Below are 10,262 nucleotides of genomic sequence, written 5' to 3' on the forward strand. Positions count from 1 at the left end.
GCTGCATCTTTAAGGGTGATATGAGGTGTTGGTTTCCTTTCATGTAAATCTCTGAGTATTCCTGACAAGCTTTTCAGTTAACTAAGGAAACAGAATGAGATACTTGTATAGTCTTGTTTTGTCTGTTTCATGCTAAAAACACCTTTGACTATTGTTCCATTCACTCAGAGATGCACAAATCGGCACTTAAAAAAACGGTAAACCACATTTCCTGTCCCCTCTATGTGTCCCCTACATCTATGTTTGGCTGTTGAGTTATTGTTTGATATAGTTTTAGTGAGGCATAGCTTGTCCTTCTAGACTACAATTTTTATAAAAGATGTTATAAGCCTTAAAATGAAGCAGAGATATTTGTAAGATTCTGTGTAACACTAAACAAGATTGTATTTGTTAACATTAGTTAATGCACAAGCGAACATGAAATAACATTACAAACATTAACCAAGATTAATGAATGCTAGAAACATTTTTACATTTTAACTTATGGCAAAGTGTTACCAGAATCTTCACCATTACACAATCACTACAATGGTAACAATCACATTTCCGTGCATCCTTGAAGCACATGTTGTGGAGAAATGTTCCAAAAACCAAAATATCAAAACGTTATTGCTCGAGAGACAACAAAACAGAGATGTCCGCATCCATCCAAGTTTCAGATTTTTATTTTTATATCATTTCAACCAATGATCTCATCATCCGGTGATTTAAATTCTTTTTTGGCAAGCCTACACAGTGACAGGGCCTCAGCCATATAACTTCCCCATCTTGTGGCACAATCACGGCCGAACTACTTAAAAAACGAATAATATAGAGCAATATATTTCAGCTGATAAATCCCAGGTGTCAAAAGACCAATCTTTTTTTAAATAATTGTGGATATGATATAAACGCTCTTTACTATTTTATGTAAAAAACATTTAAGAAAATATACGCACACTCTTTGAAAATGTTTGGAATGTTTGTTTTTAGTACTTTTAAAATAAAAATGACTGTTTATACGAACGCGTCATTATTTAATAATAGAGCTTTTGGTTATTCAGTGTGCAACCACAACGCACGATTTTTATTAGATGACTGTATCAGTTGTTAAATTGCAATCCTTTCCACCTTATCTATTCGTGTACAAACTAAATGAAAACCAACATCCTCCCATCAGCTACGGAATAACACATAAATTAAAATCTACCGCTCGGTTACGGTTTAACTGCTGCCGCCTGGGAGATGAAGCCGCGCCCTCTTTGTTTTGTCGCAATCTGATTGGCTAAATGTTTTGCCACTGACATTCTTCGACTGGCAGTACCTTTCAGAAAATATGCAGAAAGCCGCCGCTCTCCGTTGATGCGAGTTTGGGACGCGCACGTTCTTTGCTCCTCGGTAAACGATTTCTTCCGCTCCTAAAGGATTAGGAACGTACTTTTATCAAGGATACATGCGGACGAGAATGCGGATAGGAATTTCAGGGTGAGTGTTTCCGCAAGTTGCCTTGGGAATGTTTAAAAAAGTGAAATGACTGTTTCGCCTTACGTCGATTTTGCCTTTTAACGCGTTGATAAGACCTGACGATTGTATTCGGCTCGGTGTGTTAGTTTGTTTGTCACTGCATGGGCGAAAGGACCACGTGAGAACAGACGCTTGTCATTTAACATTACTGCAGATCAAGTCTTGTAGGAAAAGTTTCAAATGTTCGTTTTAAAAAGTCTCATCGTGTCTACGGTTTCCGGTTCGGTGAGGTTTGCCGCTTTTGTTTTACCGCATTTCTCATTAAAGTCGACGAGTGAACGTTAGTTGAGCGAAATGTTGACGGAACTTTACCAAAACAACCGGAAAGCGTGTCCAAATGGTCTCTCATCTTAACGCTCATTTGCATGAATACATTTGCATGCCCCACAAACACAGAGTCTTTTCATGAGTTTGTCATTGCGCAAGAATGTGCGCGTTAAACCGTTTTTAGACATATTTATGCATTTTCTAAACTGTCGTTTTATAACACGGTTCGTAATATCACTTCTGCTATGACACTCAAAAACGGCCCAAGTCAGGTGCTGCCTATGTAGGTAGCCCACTAGGTTTTGATACACAGACACAGTATGCTGAAATATGGTAAGGGTTGTTTCATCACTTTGAGACCTCTGGGGGGCCTCACCAGGGGACTGTCTCCACCACTGATAAGCCACTGAAATCCCAGCTTCACTGTCACTCTTAACCCACGTGTGTTGCCCTCCTGCGAGCATCATTATGCCGTTTGTGCTCTTGAGGGAATGAGTGAACCTCCACTCCTGTGTGGTACATGGTACAGATACTGTTTGCTTTATAAGCGTCATATAGAAACATAAATATGAAAATCATAAAATGATCACACAAGATTTTTTACTGATATACGTGATTGATTTGTTATAGTGAATAATAGAGAAATCTGATCTAGAACATTAGATCAAATTAATATTAAAAGTAAAATACAAAAATAGCAGCAAAAGACCACAAATAAAATGTATTTATTTTATTATTATTCATATCATTTATTTTATTCTATTTGGCTATATCTATCCTCATAGAACCGCATTTGACAGACACCAAATTAACAATTTATTTGTGCAAACTGCATTTATTGTGTGTGCACCCTTGCACACAAAGGAAGTAAGAGGCACCCCTGCTGTGGAGCTGAAAGGTGTGGCGTTTTTTCTTGTTGTGGTTACTGGTCACAAATTTCTTTCTAATGTTTGAAGAAAATTGTAAGCCAGAGGTTGGTGGAAGGGCGTGTAAAATGTTTTTTGCTAGGCAGCACATGTTTTACGAAAACCACAGAAAGGAAGGTACTTCTGATTTGATTTACAAACCACAGAGGTGATGCAAGGTTAATGTTTGAATAAATAATTATCTCTGCAATGTGCATATTCAAATAACTGTGCTTTGCCAATAGTTTTTTTAGAATTAAGAAAGCAAACCTTTGCACATCTTGACTCAAAGATGTTTGTTTTGTTTCCCTTTGTAGCTATGATTTAACTGGGTCAAGCCAGAACCGGTAGTCCATGATGAGCGGCAACCAGGGGCAGAGCTTAATCAAGCCTCTAGTTCAAAGTAAGATGGAAGGAGCCGTTGGCACTGCGGTCTCTCCGGCGCTCCCGAAAGCAGATAGCCTCCCACACTATTCCCACGACAAAGCTTTACCGATCAGCAGGGGCTACTTTTCTTACTCCCTCAGTGGACAAGATCCTCTTGACTTTAATGCTCTATGGGACTCGTCTAAACCCTCCGTAAGAAATGGATCAAGCCCAGGGTATCACTCATCAGCCAGCGAGGCGTCAATTACAATACCCGGCCTTTACAGGCCCGAAAATGTGTCTTTCCCTGTGGATGGTGGTGGCCGCTCTGCTGGACCGCAAAGGTTGGCCTATTATGCCAGCAGTCCTCGACATCACAGTCCCGCTGCTGGGGTCATCTCACCAGTGGCTGTCCCAAATAGCCACATTGTATCTTCATCAGATGCAGAGGGCTGTGTTGGATTGGCTGTTCCAAAACCAGTGTATGGTCAAAGCCCCTGCTGCACAGAGCGTGGATGTGCTCATAACTACAGCGTGGAACACGGCGTGCATAGGATGTCCCCTCGCATATATGAGGACGAATGGGCTGCACATTTTAGCCGCCTGGCATACTTGCGTAAGAAGGGCCAGGAGGCATTGGCACAGCAGAGGGCTTTGCAGTTAGAGCGTGGTGCGGAGGGAATGCCTTTAAAGGATGGAAAGACGTATGGTTACCATGGTATCAGATCAAATGGACCAGGGAGATCGCTTCCTTTACTGGAACCAAGCCACAGCGGCTATACATACAATACCGCTCATCCATATATCACCACATCTGAGTACTGTCAGCGTGCCCCAATCCCCTTACAAATACACAGAGGTCTCCCTGCTTCTTATGACCCAAGGACATTGACGCATCATGGGGTCCCTCCTAAGGTGTATCCGGATCGTTCTTACGTTCCTAAATACACGCAGATACCTCCATGTTCCAGTGTGTACTACGAGGCGTATCGAGCCGATCCCAATGCTGTTACAGCCGAACATGCTCAGCATAATCACATGCCTCAGTTTCATTCACCCCAGCCTGATCTGACCAATTTGTCAACATCATGCTCTGTTGTTCCCCCACACCATGCACTGATCACAAAATTCCCAACCTACCATCCATACAGGGTGAGATTAAATACTAACCAGGCACCCCTGCACGACAGACCTTTATCCGTACATCAATCTGAGCGACCACTTGATTTCTCCCGACGAAGGGTGCAGACACCTGACTCTCCTCAGGAGATTTGTAGACAGTCTGGAACTGCTGGGGCTTTCCACCCCACTCCGGCCAGCTACAGACGTCCTAACAGCGCAGCTGCTGAGAGACCTTTGGACTATTCTGAGGTGGCTGGAACTGGCTTCCTTGCAGACGGCAGTAAAGAACTCACCACTATTCCCAAATATTATGAAAAAGAACACAGGCATTGTGTTTCACCCAATAAAGATTTGCTACATAAAAGACACAGAGACAAAAGTGATAACGGTATTGAAATGGATGTACCCATTAAAAAGCAAAAGACTGAAGCAACTGAGCAACCAGATAAGTCACCCCCCTGCCCACCAATGCCAGTCATTAATAAAGTTTTCAGTTTGGCTCCTTATAAAATGTATTTTGAAGCGACGGGTATGTTGTCTCTGCCGGAGAATTCAGAAAGCCCACAGCCTGAGCCAGCACGGCTTAAAGAACCAGCTATTCAAAGTAGAGATCTAGAAGCAAATTCATGTGAAAATGATCTCAGCCCAAAACAAGAAGTGTTGCCGGCTAACAGTAATGGTCAGGCTGAAACGGAAGAAACCATAAAGATCAAAAAAGAAAAACTGGATTCAGATGAAACGGCTTATCAGTCGGAAATGAAAGTGTGCGTCATTGAGGAGATGAATAACACTGTTTCTGTCAAAGAAGAGCAGGGGGAGTTGGAAGAAAGTATAACTGGCTCCGTGCTTAATAACATTGTGATAAAGAATGATCTGGACAGCGATCCGCCCTTAGAAGAAAAGTCTGAATCTTGTAAGACAGAGAATGTAATGAAAGAATCTGAAGTTCATACATTGCCCCCTCCATTAACTAAATACACCCTTGATAAAATCCCACCTCATTGCCTTAAATTGTCCAATTTTAAGATGATCATCCCCGAAATCCTAAAAGCTCCCACAACCCAACCTGTCGACGTTCCTCAATCTCCCGTGGAGGTCAAGCCCATCATAAGCAGCAGCAAACAAGCCCGTCACCAGTTTATGGAGCTTCACCAGTCCCTCTGTAGACTTATACACAGTTTTGTTACTCACACCCCCTGTCAAGAGCTCAAGGACTGGTTATGCAAACTGGACCTTCGAGAGTCGTCCTCTCATCCAAGCAAACCCCAGAAAATGTCTTTCCTCCTGGGGTCGAAAATAAGGGAAGTGTGGCTGAAAAGTGAGGAGACTGTGATGGCTCTCCAAAAGGTGGTCTGTCAGCTTCGGAAGTACATCGAAAGTCGTGAATGTCCCTTTCCTCATGTCATGAGGGCGGGCGCTGTGTTCATTCCTATGCTGGTGGTGAAAGAGGTTCTGTTTCCTCAGGTTCAGGGGATTTTCATAGACCAGGTCCTCCAAGATCATCGGGTGGAGCTCAGGCCCACCACCCTGTCAGAGGAGAGACAGCTGACTCAACTTCACAGAAAAGCTGTTTCTTCTAAACTCAGGAGGCTCTTGTCTCTTAAACACCTGCCAGATATCTATCCTGATGTTCTCAACCTTCTTTTCCATGCCAACGTCTGCAAGTTCCTTGGTGAGTGCTGGGTGGTTGATCTTTGTTTGAGAATATCTGTAGTTCTCTCTTATGTGACTTAAACTTGAACAAAACATATTTAGCCTTTATACATAATTATAGGTTTGATACAAAAGCATTAGAACTCTGTATTATGGTGATGATGGGCTGTTTTTTCAGTGTGCTATAGTCAGTTTTAAGGGACAGTTCACCACAAATAACAATTCTGTCATTGTTTAACCACTAAATTTATTTTTCTGATGAACACATATAAAGATATTAGGATGAATGATTAACACCAAACAGTTCTTCGCCACAATTGACTCCAATTGTCATTTCTCCGACTGTGGTAGTCAATGGGCTCCAAGAACTCTTTGGTTACAAGCATTCGTCGAAATGTCTCTCTCTGTGTTCAACAAAACAAAGACAGTGATACAAATTTAGAACAACTAGAGAGGTTCGTCATTCATGACAGAATTTTCATTTTTGGCTGAACTATCGATTTAATGAAACATTTCTAATTCAGCCGATCAGAGATATTTGTAGTCATGTAACAGGTTTCCATGCAGTCACATGTGAAATAATGATTTTTCCCCAACCTGGTTATGGGCTTGATTAATTTATAATTTTGTACATTTAGTTTTAGTTCTATAAGCCCAAGAACCGAAACTTGTATGTTGCTATTTTTAGTATCCTTAAATTTCGGTTCCACTTTTCTAAAGTATGCAGAAGCATTAGGCTGCTACCTCTTGGAATGACACATTCTGTCTGAATGCTTACTATTTAGATAGGAAGGTTTAGTTCTAGGCTTTATTAAATACAATTCAAACATAAAGCAATAGCAGTACAACAAAACTTTGTTCAAACCTTGTTTGATTTTGGTAACATGTCTTTTTTAATGATTTTACTTTGACTTTTCATTTGAAATCATATTTTTGTCATACTTATTTTGATTTGATTTTGATTTTGATTTTTTGCAGATTCAACTGCTACAGATGGTGTCCAAAAATTGACAAGGTACCTTCCTTTACTTTGACCCCAAAACCCCTTCTCTCTAAGATCACATTTACAACGATAGTTTGAAAACGATAAATGAAATTCTGACATTTTCTACAACAATGTTGATAACTGAACAAAGCTGGCACACATTCACTTTTATTGTATGGGCTCAAAACCCATGCAAGTGAAAGGGTGGCGGATAAGAACATTCTTGAAAATATCTTCTTTTATGTTCGGCAGAAGAAAGTCATTCAGGTATTAAATGACAAGAGGGGGAACTATCACTTTAATGCTTAATGCACTTAAAAGTCGATATGTTAATAAGAGGCTTCTTCTAGTAAAGTGCTCTTGCAGTCCTCACTGGTGCAGTTTTGTTGCAGGTGTTTACTAATCAGATAAAGCGTTGAACGGAACAGTGCTCTCTGGTTTGGGATATCTTTCCGTTTCTGACACATAAATCTAGAGGAAGGAAGTTAATATTCACTTGGAGGAATGTAAGGGCGGGTGGGGGTGGGCGGTGTTATATGCACGGCAGTAACATTTTTCACTCTAGTTTTAATCTTTCGGATAGTCTATTAGACTCATAGATCATTTCTTAGGTGTTGTGAGACAGTTGAGTTTAGTTTTCAGAAAAGTATTTCGTTCATGCTGTAACACTTCATTTTGTATGACATTCTCATTTGATTTTTTTATCAAATCTTTTTTATATTTTGACTGTTTTGATTGTTGTGTTTCACAAAATGGCAAAATGTTCTAATTCTCAGCATTATTTCATAAAATAATAAACATTAACTTAATAGTTCCTGTAAAGTAATTTGTTATATGACGTGGTAGAGCTGCGCAATATATAAAAATATCGTAAATGTGTATATTGCAACATGCATATCGCATGTTTGGCAATAACTATTCATTTGAAAAATTCTAAAAAGTTATGTATAGACCACTTTGGATGACGTAAGAAACACTGTGACAGTGCTGGTCCAGAAAAACTTCCTGTTCCACTTTTTTAACACTACATTTTTAACCGAATCAAAATGTTGAATGAATATCTTTAAGTTTGAATTATATATGAGAGATTTAAAGAAATAAATATAACCAGTGTTTAGATCCTGCAAAGTGGTCTAAACTCAAAGTTCTAGGTTAATGCAAATAGCAGAGAGATGTGTGGAATATGATCAACAATCAGTAATCATGTGAAATATGTATGTTGGTTATATACTTTTGTTTTGTTTTTAAATATACTTTATTGCATTTTTCTTAAATATCATACAGTCCTATTGGTTATACAGGTATATATTTTTGTATATATATATATATGTAATGCCATTTAAATAGATTTAGAAAAACAAATATTGTATCGCATATCAAATATATCGGATATAGCATTTTTCTTTAATATCGCACAGCCCTATGACGTGGTTACTTTTGTTGTTTTTGCATTTGCTTATCAGATATTAGTATTTTATTGCACCTGAAACGTTGCCTTAGCCATGATGACAGTAGCAGTAAAACAATACAGCGAGCGAAGGCAGTTACTGAAACCTCTCTAGTAATAGTTTTTAAAGAGCTTTACACTGGAGAGAAGCATTTTTAGCTGTACGTATTGTTTTACAGATGCGAACTCTGATGGCAAAAGTCAATAGGAAGATGTGTATGTCAATAAAGCAGATAAAATACACTTTGTCCTGTGCAATAAAGATACTAAAATCCTATTCTCTCTCTGTCTCTCTCTCTCTCTCTCTCTCTCTCTCTCTCTCTCTCTGTCTCTCTTCAGGAGCAAAAACCAGCTTAACATTCAAGAGAGCGAGTACGAACAGCTCAGATGACTCTACTGGTCGTGTGAACGGCCCAGATGAATTCTACCTCAAGTCCTTTACTGCACCCACATCTGAAACCACATGTTTAGAGAATCCAAAATCCACATATTATCTGAAGACAAAGAAAAAGAAAGGCAGAGTAAAGATTTCTTCTAAAAGGACATTTTTAGACGAGACCAGTTCTTCACAGGAGGAGGACTTCACTGAGGAACCAGCGAGATGGACCATCGTCAATACTTTTGTAGTATCTCCTGTAGCTTGCAACGAAGCGCATGTTGAGGTAAAGATTGAAGATGACACTCAGGAAGAGACTGATATCGCCACCTGGCGTCGACCTTTGACCTCGGATGACTTCTCAGATAGCAGCGACGAAGAAAACGAGAGCACTTCATCCCTGTCCTATCAGAGCCACAGGTCCAGCTCGACAGAACCTCAGAATTTGCCCAAAGGGCCGTCCAGCATGGTCCTCAAGCTGAGGAAAGTGTTCTTCAATGAAGGCCATAGGGGAATAGTCACTCACTACCAGAAGGTCACAGATGCTTTGGAGGGAGGTTTGCATGGCCACGACCGATTCAGGAGCATTGACAAAGACAGTTACAAGAAAAATAAACACAAATCATCCAAGCACAAAAGGCACCACACAGACAGGGAGTTCTCTGCACGGCTGCACAGGTCATACTCTGAAAACTGTTCTTACCTTTCCAGACAAAATCTCTCCAAATGCAGGCGCAGATGGGTTCTTCGCTCTGCTGTGCAGTCTGCTCGATTGGCTATGAATAACAGATATCCTGACCTTGTGGGTAAGAGAATCCGGCACTTATATGAGGAAAAGGACAAAACAGAAGTTTGGTATAGAGGTGTGGTGCTACGCATCCATGAGCCACATAGGAATCCACTGAAAACTGTGTTTGAGGTCAAATACGACAGTGAGCCCGAATGGCAGTACTATCTCGAGCTGCTGTTAGACTTCAAGAAAGGATGGTTGAAAGTAGATGACTAAATTTTAAAGGGTATTATTTCTATTGATTGTTTTTATTTGAACCTCGGTTTGTTTTGAAAATATTCCTATAAACTGAATTGATGACTAATGGAATATTGTCTTAATTTATAAACTCAAACCACTTTCATTCATTGTACAATCAACAGTGTCTTCAGATTCATCTTCTGTTTCTGTATGTTTGTTACGTTCTCTATCAGAAATGTTTCAGTTGATGCTGAACATTACAACATTACAAACAACATTCCAGCTGAGTGATTGGGTTCAAAGGGAATGCAGTAAAGGAAGAGGTGTAGCCGTTTACAAAATGTATTTTTATAAGACATGTTCTTAATATTTAAAATCGAATTTTCTTTTTTCTTTTCTATTTTTTTAATAATAAAATATGTGATTTGGCTCATTGTTTACATTTTATTTGAACTTTTACTTTGTAAATAAATATATGAAATATATTAGTTTCAGGTGGTTCTTCCCCCATGTCCCCCTCTTTATGTAAATCATTTATGGCTGATGTATATGGCCATATTTGTGGTTATGATTATTTTAAGGTTCGTTCATTTAATGTTTAAATTGCATATGTAGGTCATCCCAAAATAACACGACCACTAAAAAAAGCTCAATTTGATGGTATTACC

The 10,262-nt window shown here is 39.6% G+C and overlaps 1 protein-coding gene across 1 annotated transcript; it reads left to right on the plus strand.

The window, feature by feature from the left end:
- The first annotated feature begins 1,294 nt into the window (after positions 1-1,294).
- On the plus strand, positions 1,295-10,072 carry cUnh15orf39 (chromosome Un C15orf39 homolog). The gene is made up of 4 exons (XM_079465731.1): positions 1,295-1,464; positions 2,993-5,835; positions 6,795-6,831; positions 8,588-10,072. The coding sequence occupies exons 2-4, from the start codon at positions 3,030-3,032 to the stop codon at positions 8,637-8,639; spliced, it is 2,895 nt and encodes a 964-aa protein (XP_079321857.1). The 5' UTR covers positions 1,295-1,464; positions 2,993-3,029; the 3' UTR covers positions 8,640-10,072.
- Positions 10,073-10,262: the final 190 nt, after the last annotated feature.

Source organism: Barbatula barbatula, assembly GCF_947034865.1.
Source record: "Barbatula barbatula genome assembly, chromosome: 10".
NCBI classification, from domain to species: Eukaryota; Metazoa; Chordata; class Actinopteri; order Cypriniformes; family Nemacheilidae; genus Barbatula; species Barbatula barbatula.

Bases quoted from the DNA above. Each gene is read 5' to 3' on its own strand.
- cUnh15orf39 (XM_079465731.1), top strand. From the start codon at position 3,030: ATGATGAGCGGCAACCAGGGGCAGAGCTTAATCAAGCCTCTAGTTCAA. The intron at 5,836-6,794 runs GTGAGTGCTGGG...GATTTTTTGCAG, and splicing joins CAACGTCTGCAAGTTCCTTG to ATTCAACTGCTACAGATGGT. The intron at 6,832-8,587 runs GTACCTTCCTTT...GTCTCTCTTCAG, and splicing joins GGTGTCCAAAAATTGACAAG to GAGCAAAAACCAGCTTAACA.